We start from the raw sequence: 22,274 nt of genomic DNA on the forward strand, positions 1-22,274 counted from the left end.
CACCCACTCAGGCCCGCGGCGTGCCTGATCCAGTCCAGCTGGGGAGGGGGGACCAGCACTTAACCCGTCCCGTGTGACCAGAGCTCAAGGGTGTGACCTCTGAGCCAAGGCCCTAAGGGCTGAGGGGACAGGCCCAGAGGGAGCCGAGAACTCTTCGAAGGCACCCACCCTCAGGCCGTGCGGCCTGGTGGGGGTACTGACCTCGCACTGCTCAGCTCCAAGGCTTGGGCACAGCACCCCGACTCCACCGGCCAACGACTGCTTCCGAGTGGACACAGGGCAGGAAGCCGGCATGTGACTGAGGCGCTGCCTTCCAGTCCCGGCAGGGCTAAGCTTGGAGTAAACCCACACCTGCGAGATGTTCTCCGGCAGCGGGGGGGGCGGGGGGGGGGGGAGCATTGCCTGCCGAGAGTGAAGCCCCCACGGAGACACGTGGGACCCTGAGATGCCATTAGGTCACTGTCCGCAGGCGTGGGATTGGAGCCGGTGAGTCCCTCCCCTTGGCCTCCCTTCGGCCGATCTGGCTCCGCCTTCCGCTTCTCGCCACCTCCAGTTGAGGCGGGAACAGATGAGCAGCAGAAGCAGGGCCCGCTCCAGACGGAACAAACTCGGACACTGGCGGGGGGGGGGGGGGTGGGGGTGGAAGCCGCGGCCCCCGTCACGTGGTGCCATCTGTGGCCCGTGTCTCTTAGACGCTGACAAAGCCTGAGTCCAACAAAGCTAAGTGGGGGGACAGGTGGGTGTCGCAGGGCAGCTGGGCATAGCCGGGATGGTGACGGGCCACCGGCCTTGCCACGGTCTGTGCAGCTTTGCCGCTGGGACCCCGCACCCAGGTGAGTCCTCGGGGCTGGTTCCCATGGACAGAAAGGAACCTAAGCGACGTGTGTCCTTTTCCCGTCGCGCCGAGTGAAGAAGCAGGTCTGCCTTCTCCACTCTCCTGCCCCATCCGCCTGCCGGGTGCAGGGGCTCCCCGGGGCCTAAGCAGAGGCAGAGCCACGCGAGACCTGGGGCCACAAGTCACTTTGTGGGGAACGGCTGCCTGCTACCTGAACTTTCACATGCGTGAAAACACACCCCGTGTACCGGCACGGACGTCTGGCCACAGCATCTAGACTCGCTGGGTCTTCACAAGCCCCAGCGATGCTTGGGCGGCCGAAGGCCAAGGGAAAACACTTAGCCAAGGGGAGCCACCCTTGTGATCCAGGACTGGATCCAGGATCCAGGTGGAAACCAGGACCCCCGCACGGCCGGTCTGTCAGTGGCCCCGGGCTGTTACAACAGAGTCCCGGGCCCCGGGTGGCTTAGAACAGAAGTGTATTCTCCTGGCTCTGGCGCCTGGAAGTCTGAAGGGCCACGCACTCTCGGAGCGTCTGGGGGCGCCGGGGGCCAGCCGGTGCCCATGCTCCCTGAGCTGTGGACGGCTCGTCTCCACCACACCCTGAGAGCCTAGGCCTGAAGCCGGAAGATACTTTGGGGTTGTCTCCCTCTGGAGACACGGAATTGGCAGGTGGGAAGAAGATACAGGAGAGGGGGGGAAAAAAAAAAAAAAAGTCGGCAGAGGGGGTGCACCAAGGCAGGGAGTGTTGCGGGAAATGTGGCTTTTGTCTGTCCAGCCTCCCAGCTTCCCTCTGGGGGACCACGGCACGAACCCCGCAGACGACCGAGCCCTGCCCGCCCCGCTCCCTGTGCCCACAACTCCCGCAGGGGGCGCCCACGATCAGCACCAGCAGAGAGCAGGCGAGTGTGGTGAACCCAGCTCTGGTTTATTAGAAAAGGTGTGAACAGAGTTGCACCGACAGGAAGAGCCCCTCCCCCACCCTCTGCCCACCCGTACCCCACACCCACACCGCCCCCGGGGGTTGTAGTGCCTCTCAGGGCGCAGCCTCAAGGGGCCTGGACAGCAGGGTCTCCAGAACCCTGGCTGCTCCCCGCCCCAGCTCCCTGATAGATTTATTGCACTTAAGAAAAAGAAAGCTCTGATTCTCTGCTCCCAGCTTCCCCACCCCCCCACCCCCAGCCCCGGCCCGCACCCCTGCTGGGGCTGCTCTCCGCATCTCCACCACCGCCACTCACCGCCCCTCCGCCCGGTCCTGTGCCCCGGGGCCACCGGGGGGCCACCCCGCCACCACCCGGGACTCCTGCCTGCCACAGGGCAAGCCGGGCCGAACAGGCCCTCTTGAAAAGGCGTCCAGCCTGGTGGCCGATGTCCTCGGAGACCTCCTCCTCCCATCCCCCCAGCCCAGAGCCTTCGAATGCCGGACACAGAGATACAAGTGCTTAAGTCAGGGCGGGGAGGGCACCCCCTGCAGCTCCTGCACTCCGTGTAGTGTTGTTGTGCGGGGCGGGGGCCCCCGGCAAGGCCCCCCACACCCCCGGCGGCCTGGGCCTCAGGGCGGCTGGGGGTGAAGGTGAGCAGATTCTCATGGCTCTGGCCTCAGCTCATCGAAGACTGATGGGAGGGGGAGAAAAGGAACTTGGGGAGGAGAGATTGGGGGAGGGCCCGTCAGAGCCAGGGGCTCTACTGCCAGCCCCCAAGCCCCTCCTCACCCCCAGCCCTCTGGGGCCCCTGCCTCACCTAAAGTGTCACAGTGTCTCCTGCCCAGAGTCCTGACTGGCTTCCAGAAGCAGCTCCTCGAGCTCCTTCTCGTTCTTGGAGCAGCTCAGCTCTGCAAGGGGAGGCGACAAAGGGCAGGCGACCTCCTGTCAGGCAGGCGGGGATGGGGGTTCCAGTCTGACCCCCAGGGCAGCACGGGTCTCGGGTACCAGTGAGACCGTTAGACTCCAGTTAACAGATCTGGCCTTGCTCCCTCCCAGGGAGAGCTGCCCCGGATCCGAGGGAAGAAAGGTGGGGGCCAAGGGTCAAGTCCTACTCTTTCCTACCCCTGTACGGGCCATTTTAAAGAAGAGAAAACGGAAGCCTTCCGAGAGGCAGGTGCCTGCCTGGGGTCACACACAGCACCCAGGGCCCTTGGGCACCCTGCCCCAGAGCGGCACTCACCGTGTTCCAGGCCACAGCTGCCCGCCTTGGCCTCGGGCCCCGGGGGCGGCTCCGGGGGCAGTGCGAGGGCAAACTCGGGCTTTAGGCCGTTGGGCAGTGGTGGCCCTGACTGAGGCGGCTCCAGCTGCGACTGAGGCTCCGACACCCCCGGGTCCTGAGTGCTGACGGCCTCGGCTGGTGGCAGGGCAGGTGAGGCGGGAGGGGAGGCTGAGGCAGGTGGGGAGGGAGGACCAGGTGGGGAGGGAGGACGAGGAGGGGCAGGGGAGGCGGGAGGGGCGGGAGGCACAGGGGGCTCTGCCCTCTCAGGCGGACTCTCCACCCGGGTCACCACAAACACTTTGTGGCCCCGGCCCGGGCTGGACACAGAAATGCGCTGCTCGGTGGGGGAGGAGGGGCTGCCTGGGGGGCTCCTGTCCCCAGGGCCCAGGGAGTCCGAGGGGGGCACCAGGGCGGGGCAGGGGGCCTCGGCCCTCTCCCCATCCTCCTCCTCAGAGTCTGATTCCGAGTCCGAGTCCGGCCCGGCGGCGGGGTCCGGGGCCCCGTTCTCCTGGGCCTGGGCGGCGGGCTCGTCCCCGGGCTCCTCGTCGGGCTGGGGCTCGGTGACGGTGATCTCGGGCATGGAGGCCGACAGCTGCAGCCGCTGCTCCTTCTCCTCCTGCTCCCGAGCCAGCATGAAGTTCTGTTTGCAGCCGTTCTGGATCTCGGCGAGCAGCGCCTTCTGCGTCTCGATGAAGCTCTTCACCTGCGGGCGGAGCGGCCCGGCTAGGGCTCTGGCCGGCGGGGGAACCCCCGGGCCAGCCCGGCCCGCCCCGCCCGCCAGAGGCCTCAGGGGAGGGCCCACTCAGCTCACCGCCTCCTTCTTGGGCTCACGGTCAAGGTCCAGGCGCAGCAGTGAGCGGTTCACCTTGAGGGCCAACGACAGTGCCATGAGCCCGCCCGTCTTGATCTCGTTCTCCCGAAGGTCCAGTCTCAGGAGGCGGGGGCTCTCGGCGATGAACTCTGCCACCGCCACCGCGCCTGGGAGGGGGACCGCAGGGGCTGGCCACGGGCTAGCCGCCCGCCAAGCCCGCGGGCACCGCTCCCCTGGCCCGGCCCCGCGCCCTACCCTCGCACGTGAGCTTGGTGGCGGTCAGGCCCAGGCGCAGCACGCTGCGGTTGCTGATGAGGCCGTTCTTGAGGTTCCGCACGCCCTCGTTCCCGATGGGGTTGTGGCCCAGGTTCAGCGTCTCCAGGCTCTGTGTGTGCGGCTGCAGGGGGCGGGGCGTGACAGTGAGGCGAGGCCCCGAAGGCCGGTCAGGAAAGAGGCACACCGAGTGCTCCCTCTCCGGCAGCGTCGCCCGGACAATCCTGCTTCAGGCCAGGTCCTTCGCGTACTTAGAAGCGGCCCCAGCGCCAGCCGCCCTGTCCGCCCCCAGCCCCGGGCCCACTCCCTGCTGGCACCCGAGGGCTCAGGGCACAGACCTGGCCGTTGGTGATTCTTAACTTAGACGGGAGTCTTTGTATCCTGTGGGCTTGTTTTACACACCACGTATTTATTTAAAAAACTTTTTTGGATGTTTATTTTTGAGAAACAGAGAGCGCGAGCAGGGGAGGGGCAGAGAGAGAGGGAGATGCAGAATCCGAAGCGGGCTCCAGGCTCCGAGCTGTCAGCACAGAGCCCGACGCAGGGCCTGAACTCACAAACCACAGGATCATGACCTGAGCCGAAGTCAGTTGCTCAACGGACTGAGCCAGCCAGGCGCCCCGCACGTATTTATTTTAAAAGATTTAAAACGTACTGAAGGCTTCCAGAAAGAGTAACTTCCCATGCATAACATGTTCACCTTGTGCGAGTCATTGTGCTAGGCTACCGTGCTGGGCGCCAAGAGACAAGGGAAGCCAGAGCAAGGCTACTTTCCTCGGGACAACGAGGCCGTGGGAGCCGAAGGAGAGCTCAAACAGCACGGAAAGGGCTCCTGCAAGGCTTCCTGAACTGCGGGAGGCGCCGGATCGGGGAAGACGACGGGGCTGAGAGGTGGCGGCGGACACGTGGGCGCCCTCCCCTCTCCCGGGTCCCACTCACCAGCGTCATGCCCAGGAAGGCCATGCCCGTGTGCGTGAGCTGGTTGTTCCACAGCACCAGGGTCTCCAGCCCCTTCTTCTGCTCCTTGAGACCCTCGCAGATGTAGGCCAGACCTGGAGGAGACCCGTGGGCGAGTCCCGCCTGTGGTCTAAGTGCCTCTCCCGGGGGCACCAGAGCCGCCGGCCAGTGAGAGCGTGGAACCCCCCCCCCACCCCGCCCCCCACAGGCTCAGGCCCAGCACACGACGGCGCCCTGTCCGCTTCAGGACCCTGCTCGAGTGTCGCCCTCGCGCCAGTCCACCGCCAGCCCACCACTGCTGCTCTGTTTTTCTCCAGAGCACATCTCACCGTCCGACAGACTCGGTAATCTGTTCATCTGTCTCGGCGGTGTCTCTCCTGAGGGCAGACACCTCTGTCTCACGGCTGTGAGCCCACAGGCAGCAGGCCCGGCACGTGCCAGCTGCTCACTAACTGTGGCGTCCGGGCCCGGCCTCGAGGCCCTGTGCCATTCCCCCAGCCCTCTCCTCCCACCGAGGCCAGGGGACCCCGCTCAACGGTAAAGAGGATGAAACGGAGTTCCTCTCAGTAACCACTTCCTCCTCCTTCCCATTTACCCCCCAGCTCACCGTGGCCTCGTCTCCCCCCAGACATCCACCATCTAGCCTCTTTCCCACCTCGGGGCCTCTCGCACTTGCTGTTCCCCTGCCTGGATTCTTTTTCTAGGTCTTTAAAATGGCCGGTTCCAGTCTCTCTCCACATGGCCGCCCAGAGGCCCCCTCCCCACATCATCTTAAATAGCGTCTGGTTGGCCCCTTGTCCCAACAGCCTTGTTTCCTTCAGGGCACTTTTTCCAGGTGGTAATTATTTTAATTGTCTGTTCAATACCTCGCTTCATCCTGCACGTCTCCGCTGAGCTGTCCCCTCCTCCAGGACGCCCTCCCTGGGCTCCCACAGCCCAGCCCTGCCCAGTCTGAGCGGTCACTGCCTGGGGATGTTCCCTCTTGGACCGGCAGCCCCAGGAGGGCAGGGCGGGGATCGTCCTGGCCACCGCTGTGTCTCCAGCACCGCGGGGGCACCTGGCTGGGCACACGGCGGGTGCTCGGTGGCTGGGGTGGGGTGGGCAGACCTCTCACACACCTGAGTCCAGCACGTGGTTGTTACGGAGGTCCAGGATCTGCAGGGAGCAGTTGAACTTGAGGAGGTTGCCCAGCTGGGCCGAGTCCTGCAGGCCGTTGAGCTTGTTGTCGGCCAAGTACAGCTCCCTCAGATTCACGTTCATCTTCAGCGCTGTGGCTGGGGGAGCACGGGCAGAGTGCCGTGACCGGCCAAGCCCCGGTGCCCGGCGGGCGCCCCGTCACTGCCCGGCGCCCCCGGCCCCCGAGCTCACCGAGCAGCATCAGCGGTCGCCCCGACAGGCTGGCGCTCTCCAGGTGCAGCACCGCGAGGCTGCTGCGGATGCGCAGGGCGCGGGCCACGAACGGTGCCGAGTGGTCCAGCAGGGGCGTGTTTCGGGCGTCCAGGTACTGCAGGCAGCTGGTCTGGTGGGGCAGGGGCGGGGCTGCGACAGCCGGCCCGGCCCTCCCTGCCCCCCGGGGCATCTCCCGCCCCGCGGCCCGGTGGGCACCAGGGCCCCGTGAGGGAAGGCCCGGCCCGGAGCCCCGCGGGTGAGCCAGGAGGGGCCCCCAGGCTCCCCCGCGGCAGACGCCCCGCACGAGGGAAGGGGGTGGCAACCACAGCCACTTCCAAGGGGTATGTCGCGGGCAAGCGAAGGACGGGGGAAAGATGCGTGAAGGGAGGAAAAGGGGTCAGGGTTGGCCTGGGGCAGGGCACCCTTCGCGCCGCTTTCCCACTAGCCTGGAAGCTGGGCACCGGCGCCCCACCGACGGCCCACGCTTCGAGGGCTCGGGAAGCCAGGTCCCAAGGGACAGGTGCCCCGGGAAAGCGCCTGGACCCCCCCTGTGCCCGAGCCCCTTCCACCCCGGGTACAGGTGAGGGGCACCCACCTTGCGCATCATGTGTGCCGCGGCCTGCCAGCCCCGGGTGCCGATGTGCTTGTTGAAGGAGATGTTGAGGTGGGTGGCCGACTCGTAGTATTCGATCATGTCGAAGAGGGCCGAGGCGCCCTGTGGCACACACAACGGCGTTTAGGCTCAGGTGGAGGCAGGCCCAGGAGGCTAGGAGGTGGGGGCCACGCGACTAAGGGAAGGGGAGAGCCCTGACGCTGCCCTGGCACCTCCGGGTTCCGGGAACCAACCCGCCCGCTCCTGCCGGACTCTGTCTGCTTTCTCTTACTCGCCACCACCCCCGAAGTCGGGCAGATCTGGCGCGTGAACAGGACAGGCCCTGGTGTTCCTGGGTCTCAGTTCTCCAGGAGCCCACCCACCGGGTCTCCCGGTGGCCTCCAAGTCTGGGGAGGCGAGGACACCTAGGCCTAAATGGGGAGGCTGCTTTCTGAAGGTTTCTTAAACTCTCCCTTACAGGTGCCGTTAGCTCCAGCAGGGGTTCCTGAAAAGGTTTCCAGTGGTCACACGGCTGCCCCCACTAAGGCCCGGCTCCCCAAGTCCCTCCCTTGCGCCAAGTCCCCTGCCTTTGGGGTGGGTCTCTGACACCCCATTTTCTGGGCCCCACCCCAGAGCCCCAATATTCCTCACACCCGCGCTGGTCACACTGGCTGTGTCCCCATCTTGTCCTTCAAGAGGCCCTGCCCAGCTGTTGTCCAAGGAGGCTCTTTTGCTGCAGCGCCCCCTCCGCCCAAACCTCAGAGGGGCCGGAGGGCTCAGGGAACAGGTGAGGCGGTGGCAGGGGCTGCTCACATCTTCGTCCAGGTTTGTCTGCTCCAGGTCCACGACCTTGAACTGTAGCCTCTTGAAGACCTCTTCCAGGGCCTCACAGGTCTTGTAGTCGAGTTTCTCGCCTGGGACAAGACAGAGGGCCGGGCACGTCTAGTGCACCTGTGTGTGTGTGTGTGTGCACTCGCGTGCCCCGGCGGGGTGGGGGCCGGAAACGCGGGCTCCAGGCCAGGGGAGGCTTATCGCGCCTGCCTCACGTCAGGGGGGGGGCGCCTGCCCCTGCCCCGGCTAACCTCCTCTTCCCGCAGGACCTGCCAGCCCAGACCCACCCCACAAGGGTCCCGGCCTCTGTCCAGACACGTACCTTTCAGGTCCAGACAGTCAATGCGGTGCCCAAGATCTGTGAACTCCTGGGGGAACAGAGCGGATGGTGAAGACAGGAAGACACCCTCAGGAGCCAGGCTGGACCCTGACAGCGGGGCGGGCGGGGCTCTGATCTGGCTCCATTTCTGAGGTGGGGGCCGCGCGCAGGGCCTCAGAGAAGAGGGGCGGTTCTGCACCCACAGGGCCCGGGCCAGGCAGCCGGGGCACAGTCCCTCCGCCCCAGCTGGGCATCTCTGGGGCGGGCATCCTAGGCAGAAGGAGCGGCCAGCACAAAGGCTGTGAAGCAGGTGCTGAGGCAGGGAAGGCTGACAGGCCTGGGGGTGAAGGCCAGGCCCCAGGCCCCACAGAGCAAGCGGTCAGGTGTGGGCCTGCTGGGGGTCACGTTCTGTTCTCGGGGCTCCACACACATTAACCCGTGGGGCGGGTGCTGTGACAAAACCATGGGCAGACTAAAGGCTCAGGGCCAGCCTTTGCTAAAGTCACTTGCTAGCGAGGGACAGGCTTGGTCGGAACCAGATGGTGGGCTCCAGGACCCACACTCTTGGCCACCACGCAGAGTGACTCTCTCTCCCTGGAGCTGCCGACAAGCCCTTCTGGAATTCTCCCAGAAACCCTTAAACCCAGTGAGCAGGAAGTCCCTAGCTGGATGGCAAGAGTGACTGCTCACAGTAATGCTAAGGGAACAACAACCCTGGAAACAAGCAACCTTGGAACATTCTGGAATGACCCATCCCGAGAGAGGACAGGCACCTTGTGGCACACGGCTACAGGGGGAACACGCCACAGGCACAGGAGTGCCCCGTTCACATAAAAGCGGAAGGTACCCTTGTGTCTGTGTAACTCTGGATAGTGAACTGCCCTCTCACAAATGCAGCACAGCAAAGGCCAGAGGACAAAGCCCCCAAGCTACCAACAGTGGGACTCCTGGGAAATGAGACCTGACTAAGAAGTGAAAGGTGGATCTTGTTTGTGCCTATAATATTTTAATTACAAAAAAAAAATCAGACACAGGCCGGTGGGTGGCTCAGTCGGCTGGGCGTTCGGCTCTTGGTTTCAGCCTGGGTCACGATCTCACGGTCTGTGGGGTCGAGCCTGGCATCAGGCTCTGGGCCGACAGTGCGGGACCTGCTTGGGATTCTCTTTGTCCCCCTCTCTCTCTGCCCCTCCCAACTTGTGCTCTTTCTCAAACTAAATAAACTTTAAAAAAAAATCAGACAACGTATATATTGAACAGAGAATATAAAGAATAAACGTGCACGTTTCCCCTGGGGAAGAGAATTTCTTTGGGGAGTGATAGATATTTGAAATTCTTATTTTTTTCTTTTTTGTTATTATTATCTTTAAATGTTTATTTTTGAGAGAGAGAATGCACGTGCGCGTGGGGGAGGGGCAGAGAGAGAGTGGGAGGCGCAGACTCTGAGGCAGCCTCCAGGCTCGAGCTGTCCCACAGAGCCCGACTCGGGGCTCGAACTCACGAACCGTGACATCATGACCTGAGCTCAAGTCGGACGCTTAACCCACTGAGCCACCCAGGCACCCACATTCTCACTTTATATAGTTCCATACTGTTTAAATATTCATGAAGAGGGGCGCCTGGGTGGCTCAGTCGGTTGAGCGGCCGGCTTCGGCTCAGGTCATGATCTCACAGTGCGTGAGTTCGAGCCCCGCGTCGGGCTCTGTGCTGACAGCTCAGAGCCTGGAGCCTGCTTCAGATTCTGTGTCTCCCTCTCTCTGACCCTCCCCCGTTCATGCTCTGTCTCTCTCTGTCTCAAAAATAAATAAACGTTAAAAAAAAAATTAAAAAAAAAATATTCATGAAGAGCCCGATTGCTTTCACAACCGAACAGAGGATTTTCAAGGATGTATTCACACGGGCCCGGGGCTGGGTGGCCAGGCTGGGCAGCGCTTTGTGCACCGTCCCCTGCGCGGGGCAGGCAGAGGGGCCCGGAGGCTGCTGGGGGCCAGAGGGAGCCCGGCCTCCTCTCCCCGCCTCCCCCGCCCGGGTACCTGGAGCTGCCGGAGGAGCTTCGGGATCTGTCTGCAGTTCAGCTTCTGGCAGGCCTGCTTGTAGGCACCAATGACCTCATCCACGGTCACGTTCTGGGCTGCGGGCACAGAGGACCCAGGCCTGTGACTCCCCACACCCCGGGCCCCCTCCACCCCCTCCCACCCCCAGGCCTCTGCCAGCGCTCCCTTCCCCCCACGCCAAGCCTCCACAACAAAATGTCCCTCCCAACGACCCACTGGGTTCTGTCTTCCGTTCAAGGGCCCTCGCTGCCACCGCCGCCCCGAGATGCGGCCAAACGAGCCACGCCTTCCCTCCACGTCTCCCCACGGCTCCTCGAGCAGCGTCACACAAACATCACGCAGCTAGTATCACAAAATTTCTCTGCTTGTCATTCGTCTCCCCCACTAGATGGGGAGCCCCGAAAGGGCAGGGCTGGGTCTATCTTTGTCACCACCTTGTCCCCACGCTGCCCAGCCTAGGGCCAGGGCCCAGAGCAGGTGTTCAGTTTGTGGTTTTGTTTTGTTTTGTTTTGTTTTTGTGGATAAGAGAATGAATCTGTACTTTGGTGCTATGAGGAAGCTGAGCCCAGAGAGGTGAAGCACCTTGCCCAAGGTCGCACAGCTGGTAAGTGGTGGAGCCAGGGACTGAACTCCGCTCTTAACTGGGATGCACGTGGCCTCCCAGACTCCCCACTCCTGAAACACCCTCAACAGCAAAACGTTCCCCAACGGCTACTTAGTGCCGGGCCTCGTCCCAGAGACACAGCAGCCGTCAGAGCAGACCGGGCACGGCCCTGTGTCCAGGGTAACAGCAGCGGCTCACAGAATGAAGGGATGTAGCCCAAACCCAACAGCGGCCCGGCACAGTCCTGGGGAAGCCCGGGGCCAGCCACCGCGCCCCAGGCAAGGCTGGCCTCTCGGTCTGCACGGCTTTGCCTTCTGTGGATATCGCACTAAAATGGAGATAAACAGTACGTGGCCCTTTGCGGCTATAAACAATACGTGGCCCTTTGCGGCTAGCCTCTTTCGTGGAGCATAAAGGATTTTGAGTTTTGCCCCTTTACCGTGCTGCACACGCGCGTTACACAGTCTGTTCGTCCATTCACTGGATGAGACATTTGTGTTCTTTTCAGTTTCTATGACGTACTGGATTCTGCCCCAGGGCAGCCAGGGAACAGGAGGCTCCGAGCAGGGGAGGGACGGAGTCAGGCCGAGAAGTCGATGCAGGACAGAGTCCTACACTTGGCTCCGGAACCCCATTCTCTCCGCTGTGCTGGGTGGGGGTGGGGCGCTGGAAGAAACTGACGCAGGCCCCGGCTGAGCCCTCACTGAGCCCTCACTACAGGCGGCCAGCAGCCTCCCTGGCGCATCACCTTCCCGCAGGCCTAGTGAGGGAGCTCTGACGTGGGCACGTGAGCCTGGTGGCCCCCAGGGCAGGGGGAGGGGGGAGGGGGGAGGGAGGAGGTGGGGGCAGGAGCTGGCCCTGCCAGGGAAGGCAGCCCTTGGGACTTGGGCCGCTGCCTCCGGGAGTCCCACCCAGCTGGGTCCACTGAGCCCCCAGGGTTCCACAAACTTGAGTGAGCAAAAGGGACATCTCTACTTTCACTAAGTGAACTGAAATGAGATTGAGCCTTTCCTTCTTATTAACCTGGGCAACAGAGAGAGAGAGAGAGAGAGAGGGAAAGAGAGAGAGAGAAAGAGAGAGAGAGAGAGAGAAGCATTTAGCAGCCCTGTGACTGTGTCATCAACTGCAATGACAGGTGCTTCCACGTCACGCAGGAGCCCCTGCAGACTGTGACGGCTCCTCACTACCTCCTGTTATTTTATGTGCCAGGGAGGAAGAACAGAAATACTGGATTACAAGTTTAAAAAATCTCCAGCTGACTGTATTTTAATTGGTATCCTTTGTAACCTGACTTTATTTTTCGCCTTTAAAAGTCATCGCTCCAGTGCCTGGTTGGCTCAGACGGTGGAGCGCGCGACTCCTGATCTCAGGGTTGTGAGTTCAAGCCCCATGTTGGGTGTAGGGCTTACTTAAAAAAAAATTTTGTTTGTTTCAATCACCATTCTGAAAAGTGGTGCGCGGGCTTCAACTAGGCAGCCAAAGGGCAAAAAGTGCTCCCCTGGACAAGCTTGCTTCAAGAAAGGCCCCTAGGCCAAGGCTGCGTTGGCCTGGGCACATCAGACGGGGATGAGGGCCTGAGCACACGTGGGGCCATCAGTAGCAGCTCTCAGGGCCCCAGACAGCCTACAGGAAATAAGCCTCCTAAGCAACCTCTCAAGCTGCCATCAGTCCTTGAGGTGTTCAGTTCTGACATCCCTTCCTCCAGGAAGCCCTTCCTGACCCTCCAGGCTGGGCCAGGCTCCTCCCCTTCTAGCTCCACCCTCCCAGCCCTGCCCGCCGGGTCGATCTGTGTTGCGAGGAGCCCCCTGAGAAGCTTGAAGCCCGGGGTCTCGAACCCGGCCTCCTCCACACCAGCCACAGCTGCCGTCTGGCCACCCCTTCAGCCAGGGGTCCCTGGGGTATACATGCAGCACGGCCTCACACAAGGTCACAGCCAGGGCTCAGAGAGGTCGCATCCGCCCACTCACTTACAGAAGGGGAAACAGAGCGGGAGGCAGGGCTGGACGGACTCGGAGAAGTGGGAGAGCCCCCAGGGCCCAGAATGACCGGGCGCCCTCTGCTGGTAAGAACAACTGCAGCTTGTCATTCTCTGATGCTGGGACACACTTTTGGGGGGGGGGGGACGGCCCAGGGGAAAGACACTAAAGGCACGAGAGCGCGGGGATTCGGTCAGTCCACAGCAGCCTGAGGGCACCCCTGCCCCACCTCGGTTACCCCAACATCGCCAGCGGCACGCCCCGAGGCCCGGCACGGCGCCGGCAGGCTCGGAGTGACCTTACATGTGGGGCTTCAGGCGCGTGTTAAGAAAAAGAAACTACTGCGAATTGCTTGCGGATGATGAGATGAAACGTATTCAAAAAAAAAAAAAGAACCAATTTAAGAAAAACTGGTAAGGAAGCGGTAGTACGGGGGTCCGGGGGTCCGGAGAAGTAGCAGCATTTACACAGCACTTCTTTCCGCTGGGCCCGGCGCCGTCCCGAGCACTTCAGAAGCCAGCGGAACCGGACTGGCCCCTCCACACACCTGCTCTTCTGTGACGCCGTGGCCAAACGGTCAAGGGGAGAACACCTCGGAGGCCTGGCGTCTGCGGACGGAGAGAGACAAAGCTTCCCAGACCCCGCGCGGGGCCTCCAGCCTTGGGTCATCCGCCCCAAGACTTCCACAACCTTAAGGAACCGCACGGGCATCGCCACGGCACGAACGGGGGGCGGGCGCGAATCAGCGGGCTCAGCAGTCACCCCGCAGGGGCCTGGAGGCCTCCCCAGGGGCCGCAGACGCCCCAAGGCGCTGGGCCCAGGGGACGGGGGAGCAGGGCCGCAGAGCAGTGAAGGCACAACTGCTGAGTGACCAGGGCAAGACTCCTTGCTGCCTCCCTCCCGGCCCTCCTGGGTAGGGCTCCCGAGTCTCCACCTGAGACACCGGGTCCCGCAAAGCGGTTAAGAACACAGGCTGCGGGGGACGCCTGGGTGGCTCGGTTGGTTAGACGGCCGACTTGGGCTCTCAGGTCACGATCCCGACGTCCGTGAGTTCGAGCCCTGCGTCGGGCTCTATGCTGACAACTCAGAGCCTGCTTCCAATTCTGTGTCCCCTCTCTCTCTGCCCCTCCCTGACTCGTGATCTCTCTCGCTGTCTCAAAAATAAATGTTAAAAAAAAATTAAAAAAAAAAAAAAAAAAGAAACAGGCCCTGAGGCCACCAGGGTGGCTCAGTCGGTTGAGCGTCTGACTTCCGCTCAGGTCATGATCTCACAGTTTGTGAGTTCAAGCCCCGCATCGGGTTCTGTGCTGACAGCTCAGAGCCTGGAGCCCGCTTTGGTGTCTGTGTCTCCCTCTCTCTCTGCCCCTCTCCCACTCGTACTCTGTCTCTCTCAAAAATAAATAAAAACATTAAAAAAAAGAAAGAATAAATAAACATTAAAAAAACAAGACAAAACACAACACAGGCTCTGGAGCCACAGTGCCTGGGGTTGGATCCTGACTCCTAATTTAAAACTCTTGTGACTTCGAGGGGTTTCTGGGTGGCTCAGTCGGATGAACATCTAGCTGACTCTCGATTTCAGCTCAGGTCATGATCTCACGGTTCCTGAGTTTGAGCCTTGCCTCGGGCTCCATACTGACAGTGTGGAGCCTCCTTGGCATTCTCTTTCTCTCTCTCTCTCAAAATAAATAAGCTTCAAAAAACAAACTAACTAACTCTGCCTCTGAGCAAAGCGATTTAACCTCTGTGCCTCAATCGCCTTACCCGTAAAATGGGAGGAGGGTGACTAACTCCTCAGGTAACTGGTGATTGAGTGAGTACAAGTTCATCCCTCAGACCAGGGCTTGGCCAACTCACGGGTGCACATTAAACACCAGCCATCACTGTCGTGTCGCCCCCACTGAAAAGGAGGGACGCAGGAAAGGCATACAGGCACCTGTCCCTTATGGAATGGTTGGTGAGGCTGGGCGCACACATGTATGTAGGGGGGAGGAAGGGGGACAGGCGTGCGCACGCGTGTCTGTGTGTGTGTCTCAGGTCAGGGCTCAGACGTGTTCACTCAGCTCCCAAGTCCAATGCCCTGGAAGTCCCATTCAAGCAGCGGCTGGAGTTCAAGTGGTCGTCAGAGGAGGGGACGGTGACGAACGAGGAAGAGAGTGTGCGTGCGTGCCAGGAAAGGTATATCCAGAGGTTGTAAGAAACCCCGCGCTCAGTCCTTGTCCTGGTGAGGCTGCGGCAAACGAGTGTGGCCACCTCTTCGCCTCTCTGGAAGGGGCATCGGCAGGGTCTCGGGAGATGAGGAACGTGAGGGCACTCGCTAAGAGGCCGCACAGAGCCAGAGGTGACTGAGCAGGAGCCGCGACTGGACAAAGAGGACGCGGAAGGTGGTGGCCGCCACTTCCGGGTCCTGGGAAGTCACTGTGTGTGAGGCGCGACGCCGGGCACTTTCTAGGCACAGGTTCACTTAGCCAGCTTGGAGACGCGAGGCTGGCACAGTTACGACCCCATTTTCTACTAAGGGGAGGCCGGCCCAGAGAGCGCGCGTCGTCTGTGCAAGGGCCCGGAGCCAGGACTGGCAGGACTGGAACACACGTCCAGATCCGCACTGGTCTGAAACCAGAGCACGGCTGCTTCTACTACTTTGGCCTGAGGAGGAAGGTACCAGGGGCAGAGGCAGGCTGTGGGGGACCCCTGGGCGCGGGGTGGGACAAGGCGTCAGCTCTGGGGAGGGAGGCTGCCGTGTGGCAGCTGGCAGGCGGGGTCTCCCGCAGGGGTGAGGCTCTGCGGCACGCCCCGGCAGTTGGTGCCAGTCTCCCAGGAAGAGGCTGTGGGGCCCGCGGAGCCTGCCTCCCCCCTCCCAGCTGCTACAGCCCTCACAAAGGGAGGGAGAGAAACCCGACCCAGGCATCAGGTGACAGGCAGAGAGACATCTGTCTGGTCCCTCGCTCTTGTCTGCACATACTTGCGAAGGCACCCACGAGATGCAAGGAGAGGCTGGGCACCAGGGGGCGGCAATGACTCAGGCCATCCCTGCCAGCCTGGAGCTGGTGGGAGAGAGAAGACACAGTCATCCAAGTGGGAGTCAAAAACCAGGAAGCCACAGTGTCGGGAGAGAGGGAAGGGGACAAGGCAGATATGAACAGAGCAGTGGGCAGCGGCCCCTGGGAGGGGTAGGTGTGACAGAGTGAGAGCAGGCATGGCAAGATCCAGGACAGCAGGAGGCAGCACATGGGAGGCAGGCGGGGGGCAGCGAGGGCTCGGCCCCCTGCATGAGACAGGAGCCCCCAGGGCCGGGCACAGGGCAGTGATGGGAGCTCCTGGTGCCGTCCCAGGATCCCAGTGGGACCAACCACATTACCTCCGCTCTCCACTGTCCTCCCCAAAGGTTCCACGAGTGGACAGTGGCCTGTCCCTAGCCGCTGTCACAGGGACTGGCTGAGGCAGACCCTTATAGAACCAGCCACAGCCAGTCACGGGGACTAAGCTGGAACTGTCCAGAAGGAAGGGCTCTCCTCTGCAGGGGCGGGGCTGAGGTTACCTCTCATTTCTGGAGCTGCTGGCGGCCATCCTGGCATCCACCAGGAGGAGAGGGCCTCCTGAGCCGACTCAGAGGAAAGGTGAGCTCAGACATTTGAGACCCTGGACCCAGCCGGGCCTGAAGCCTATTTAGGAGGACGCCTCGGGTCCATAAGCCAACAAGTGCTCCCTTTCTGCTTCAGCCCCTTGGAGTTCGGCTTCTAATCCGGGACAATTCCAAGTCAGGTGGCCTCTGGCCGTTCGCCCGGTGAACACCTCCTGAGGCCTGTCGCATGCCAAGCTCGGTGCTGCAAGGGGAGAAAGGGGCGACTCCGACCCGGTCCCTGCCCTCCAGGGGTTCTCGTTGGTGGAGGCGGCCGTGCCCTAAGAGGGCTCTGTGAACGTTCCAGACCGAGCTAAGATGAGGCAGTCAGAAGGGAGCCAGCTCTCAGAGGCCCCTTCTTTCTCCCTGGGCTCTGTGATCCAGCCTCGCCCACGACATCTCAGCCCCGCCCATTTTGAGTTGTCACTGTTGTCTCCCACCCACCAGACCGGGAGCCCCGGGAAGACAGGGGAGGGGCAGGGGGGGCCAGGCCGTGTCCCCAACACTGCCCTGCATGGGGGCCAGGCGCGTGAGGGGCTGACAGACAGATGAAGGGGCTCACGCCCGGCCGCTGTGCTAGGCCCCAAAGCGGACAGGGGCTCTGAGCAGGAGGGGCCCACCTGTCCCGGCGGGAGACACTATTGCGGGGGCCGGGACGAGGGCCTCCCGGACCAGGAAGCCTGCAGGGAGGAGAGGGGCGCCGGGGCGCCGGCCCTGCCAGCAACTACCCACCTTGTGACAGAGCGCTCCTTGCACAGAACAGCAGGAACTCTTTGGTTCACCTGCTTCCCCACCAGGTGCTCTGTCAGACAACGTGCACAGAACCGTTCGTCCTCGTCACAATCCCGCAGAGGGGACATCTCTGGCCCACGGCCCACTACCCACTACGCAGAGAAGGAAACCTCCCGTAACGCTGAATGCTCTCCTGAGGGCATGAAGCAGGGAGGAGGCAGAGGGAGGGTCAAAGCCGGGACAGGACGGTCCCCGTCCTCCCTTGAGGTCCTGAGGTCCTCAGGCCCTCGGCTTCAGGCTGGACCGATGCGTGTGAGGGCCCAGAAACGCAGCCTTCTCTAACATCGGGCAGGGAGGCTGCCGGAGGGATTCATCTTTCTCTTTGGAGTTTCTTGGATCTACAGAGCCGGTCTTGTCCCTCAGTAGCACCTCTGGGGCTCCTCACGGTGCCTGATGAGACCTGAGTGGCTGCAGTGGTTGAGCCTGAGACCAGCCCGGTGTGCTCCCGCCCCCTGGGCCGGCCTTCTCCCCTCCCCACAAGTCCCCCCAATAAGCAGCCACCAATCCCCACTGGCCCTGTCCCAGAGCCTCCCTGCACGGTGAGGGAGACAAAGCGGGAAGCAATCACAGAACAGCCGCACAGGGTAGGGAGGGAACACGGAAGCGGGGAGAATGGGCAGACTGGGATCTGCTGGAAGAGAACACATGGAAAAGTCTCACAGAGAAGGACTTGAAGAGAGACGGCAGAGAGAAAGGCAACCTGGCCAGAGGGAATGTTGGGAACAGGTACAGGCATGGGGACTGCACAATGCACGTGGGCAGGAAGCCACACGATCAGGAGGGCCCAGGGGGGTGTGACAAGAGGGGGTTTGGCAAAGACGCTGGGGGGGGGGCACCCATGGAGGGTCTCAGTCACGGAGCATGGGACAGGGGTATCATCCTAGAGACGTGGGTGGCAAAGCCCACACACAGAAGAGGTAGGAGAGCAGAAGCGGCTCAGTGGTCAAGGTCCCCACTCAATCCTTGTCCGCGACAGAGCCATCTATTCACAAGGCCTCAGGGCCTCTGTACCTGCCGCCCCTCTGCCCAGAGTGCGCTTCCACCTCCTGCCTCGGTGGTCCTCTCCCTCCCCACCTGCAAATCTCTGCTCCAAGGTCACCTCGTCAGAGGCCTTCCCTGATCACCCTACGCAAACAGTCCCCTTTGTCCATCCCTGCGTCCTGCTTCATTCTCTGTGTGGTACTTTTCACGACCCAACAAAGCTTTATAATCTGTCTGCTTAATTACATGCAATGAGGGGAAGGATTTCACTGCTTCTGTTCAGTCAAGTATCCCCAGAAGGGTATGCACTGGGCACACAGTAGGTGCTCAATAAACATTTGTTGATGGAACAAACGAACAGAGGTGGGGAGAAGAGCGGGTCTCTGGAGTCTGAGTCCCCGCTTCCACGCAGGCCAGCTGAGCTGGATGAACTTGGAAAAGGGTCCTTCTCTCTTGGGCGCCCCGCAGGCAGGCAAGGAGGACGTACCTGCAGGGAGGTCACGGACGGGCATGCTTAGCCCAGAGCTGACCAGGGCGAATGCCCTCCAAGCATCTTGACCAGGCATCCAGTCCTTCCCGTGCTCCTGAAATGCCACACACAACCCTCCGATGGCCCGGGCTGCCCCCAGGTGGGGCAGGGGGCAGGACAGCGGCAGGGCGACACAAGGCCGCCTAGAGCCTGACACAGGGAAGAGGTAGAGAGCACCCCCAAAGCTTTCTGAGGGGCCCTGTGCGCCCGAGGCCCCACCACCTCTGCAGTCCCCGTCCCCCGCAAAGCCAGGTACGTTACGCTGCCCACGTGCAGACAGATCTTCCTCGTTCCCACCTCCAAGCCCCTACCCACACCTCCCTGGGCATACAGCCCGAGGGGCCTCTCTGGTGCTTTGCGGAGCCATCATTCTGCAACTACTCCCAGACTGATCTCCAAGCCTGATCTCGCCGATCCCTCCAAACAGCCCTGGGAAGCTTTCCAGAAGAGGTCTGGAGGCGGGAAGTGACTTGCCCGAGGACACTCTTCTGGCTGTTAGAGGAGAGGCAGGGTCTGACCCTCAACGGCCGTTCTTCACATCGGCCTTCCTGACCACTGGGCTGGCTCCTCGAGCGGGGCGCCCTTCGCCGTGGGCGCTTATCTGCTCTGCCAGCCTCGCAGGGGGCCTCTTCCAGCCTGCTCCCCAAAGCAGAAATCCACCTATCACGCACATTCACTTATCAGGCAGGCCGGCAGTCACACACTAGACGGCAAGCGCTGGGGACCCCAGGAAGCGGGAGCGCCCTCAAGCGGCCGGTGAACGTGCCAGGCGGAACAAGCCCTTCCAAAGGCAATCCGGCAATACCTGTCAGAATTCCAAAATCCGAACGCGGACGCCCTTTGGTCAGCCATTCCACCCGCGGAGAAGCAAAGTTACGTGCCTGTCGGCTCATTCGCTGCGGCGGCGTCTACAGTCGCAGAGCGGGAACCCACAGCACTCACTGTCCACCGACAGGCAAGCGGCTGATAAAGGCCCAGTCCGCCCAGGCACCAGAACCCGTTGTGGCCATAGAGAACGAGGACGCTTGCTCTGGGCCAACAAGGAACAACATCCAAGATACACTAAATGAAAGAAAGCAAGGCGCAGGATAGCGTGCTTGTGAACTAGAGAAAAATGAAACTCTGCTCACTGTTAACAAGCAAACTGACACAGGGGGCGGCCTGGCTGGCTCAGCAGGTGGAGCATGAGACCCCTGATCTCGGAGTTGTGAGTTCGAGCCCCATGTTGGGTGTAGGGGTTACTTACAAAAACACGACACGACACAACACAACACTAACACAGAGATGGAGTGGCAAGTGAAGCAGCTCAGGAATCAGGGAACGAAGGCACCCGGCCCCCTCACCAGGCTTCCCGGCTGCCCGCACAGACGCAATAAAAAGTTAAACGCCCTCTTACCCACGTCAGTTACAACCCCCGATGCCCTGGGCTTCGCAGCCACCGCCCCCGGGGGAAGACCCTCTACCCTGCAGGGCTGTGAGCTGCCCCCAGGACCTGGCAGAGATCAGCACACTACGGGGGGCTCTGGAGACCAGCCGCTGGGGGCCCCGGAGGCCTAACACAGAGCGGTGCGGTGACATGGCCCAGACAGAGGGGAGGGGAGCAGCTGCCTCGGCCAGCGGGCGGTGGGCCAGCCGGGTACTTCCAGCAGCTCTGCCTATTTGGGAAAACCTCTGTCTGTGACTCTTCAGGAAGAGCGAAGGAACACTGGTCACGGGCAAGTCTTCCCAGTGAGCAATCGTTCAAGCTTCCTCCATCCCCACCAGCCTTTCAGGAGCTCAGAGCCACCAGGGGAGCGTGCAGCTGGAAAGTGTGAAGCTCAGGAAGCGACACCTGGCCCAGCAGAGGGGGCCCTTCCCACCGACACATGTCCTCGAGTCCGGGGACGTCACCGCAGTGTCTCCAGTAAATGTCTGCGAATGAACGAATGTGATGGCTCGAGCAGAGCAATGTCTCCCTTCCTTTCTCCCCAGAGACCCACGGGACCAAGGGGAGGAGACCCTGACTGTGTCGCCAGACAGGAGGCCCTTCAGGAGAGGCTGGGATGGCACAACCAGCTAGGAAAGGCCCAGGGCCCTTTGCAGGGCCGCAGAAGGACCTGCCCGCTCCACTGAAGGGCACAGACGGCAGGTGCCGTGGGCTTGCCCCGCCCCCCCTCCCCCAGCCTGACCTTCCAAGCCACTTGGCCCAACTGAATGAAGATCCTGTTACAGAAACACCTGAGGTCAGAGGATGCCTATGGCTTTCCAAGTCTCTCGGGACAGAGGGAGGAGGCCAGGACCTGGGGGGGTGGGGGGCGGCTTACAGAGCCTCACACACAGCAGGAGCTTGACAAGGTCAATGGTGGATGAAGGGGGAAGTCACGCCTCAATCCCTGGGCCCCCAGTAGCACAAGGCACGCTAAATACCCAAGACCCAGCTGTATGATGGGCATATTTTCTTTTAAAATTTATGTTTATTTTTGAGAGAGAGAGCGAGAGAGCCCACGAGCGAACAGGGAAGGGGCAGAGAGAGAGGGAAACACAGAATCTGAACAGACTCCAGGCTCGGAGCTGTCAGCACAGACCCCGACACGGGGCTCCAACTCACAAACTGTGAGATCATGACCTGAGCCGAAGTCAGACGCTTGACTGAGCCACCCCGGCGCCCGGTCAGGCCACTTTTAATTCTAAGTTATTATCAGTAACCACAGCTAACACACAGTATTTTACATATGTTACTTCATTTACTGTTTTCAACAACGCTGAGGTAGATCATCCCTATTTTTCAAGTGGGGAAACAGAGGCAGGGGAAAACTAAAGAGCCTGTCCATGGTCACAGAGCCAATCAAGAGGTAAGATTCAAGACCAACAGTCTGGCTCCACAGTCCTTGCTTTTAACACGTTTGACCACCTTTCTGATCGCAACCACCGTTTCGGGTGCAGACACGCCTCTCCCTCCCTTTCCAGAAGGGGAGACTGAGGCTCAGGGAGAGGAGAGCACTTGCCAAAGGCACACAGCTAAGGCAGGGAGGACCATGCAGACAGGCCTGCCTTCAAAGACCAATTCATCAGGCGCGAGTAGGGGCTGACCGGGCCCCCGTGAAACAGCTGTGACACTCAATAGTCTCGCGCAGGCCAGGTGCCCGCCCACCAGCCTCACTCCCGTGTTCTCTATCCCAGCCCTTGGCTCACTGGCTTCCACCTGCTTCTGTTGGTCTACAACGGCCGTGCAGGCTGCTTGGCCAACTTCTCTCTCCCCTCCCCTTCCGGCCAGCGAGCCTGTTAAGGCAGGGCCAGGTTTGTCTTGGCCGCTGCTGTGTCCCCAGCACAGGACGGGGCACAGAGCTCGATGCTGGCTGGCTGACTGCCGGAACCAGCAAGAAAACACATCGAATCCCATGGTGAGCGGAGACTCACGGCACCCACAGAACCCAAGTGCCCCAGGCTGCCCCACTAACCGAGGGTTTTCTGCTGGGATGGGTGTGTGTGTGTATGTGGGGGGTCCCGGGGCCTCCATGAGCCCCCATCTAGAAG

The 22,274-nt window shown here is 61.7% G+C and overlaps 1 protein-coding gene across 1 annotated transcript in view; it reads right to left on the bottom strand.

Moving 5' to 3' along the window:
• Positions 1 to 2,023: 2,023 nt before the first annotated feature.
• Positions 2,024 to 22,274, bottom strand: part of PPP1R37 (protein phosphatase 1 regulatory subunit 37) — a 41,730-nt gene continuing 21,479 nt past the window's right edge. Inside the window, exons 2-13 of the mRNA XM_042969171.1 lie at positions 10,240 to 10,337; positions 8,213 to 8,258; positions 7,873 to 7,973; positions 7,063 to 7,182; positions 6,447 to 6,597; positions 6,197 to 6,352; positions 5,061 to 5,173; positions 4,104 to 4,245; positions 3,849 to 4,015; positions 2,999 to 3,740; positions 2,576 to 2,666; positions 2,024 to 2,473 (exon numbers count right to left, since the gene is read on the bottom strand). Coding sequence (XP_042825105.1) covers positions 2,584 to 2,666; positions 2,999 to 3,740; positions 3,849 to 4,015; positions 4,104 to 4,245; positions 5,061 to 5,173; positions 6,197 to 6,352; positions 6,447 to 6,597; positions 7,063 to 7,182; positions 7,873 to 7,973; positions 8,213 to 8,258; positions 10,240 to 10,337 — 1,919 coding nt within the window. The 3' untranslated portion in view covers positions 2,024 to 2,473; positions 2,576 to 2,583. The remainder of the gene's footprint in view (positions 2,474 to 2,575; positions 2,667 to 2,998; positions 3,741 to 3,848; positions 4,016 to 4,103; positions 4,246 to 5,060; positions 5,174 to 6,196; positions 6,353 to 6,446; positions 6,598 to 7,062; positions 7,183 to 7,872; positions 7,974 to 8,212; positions 8,259 to 10,239; positions 10,338 to 22,274) is intronic.

Source organism: Panthera tigris, chromosome E2 (genome assembly GCF_018350195.1).
Source record: "Panthera tigris isolate Pti1 chromosome E2, P.tigris_Pti1_mat1.1, whole genome shotgun sequence".
Lineage (NCBI taxonomy): Eukaryota > Metazoa > Chordata > Mammalia > Carnivora > Felidae > Panthera > Panthera tigris.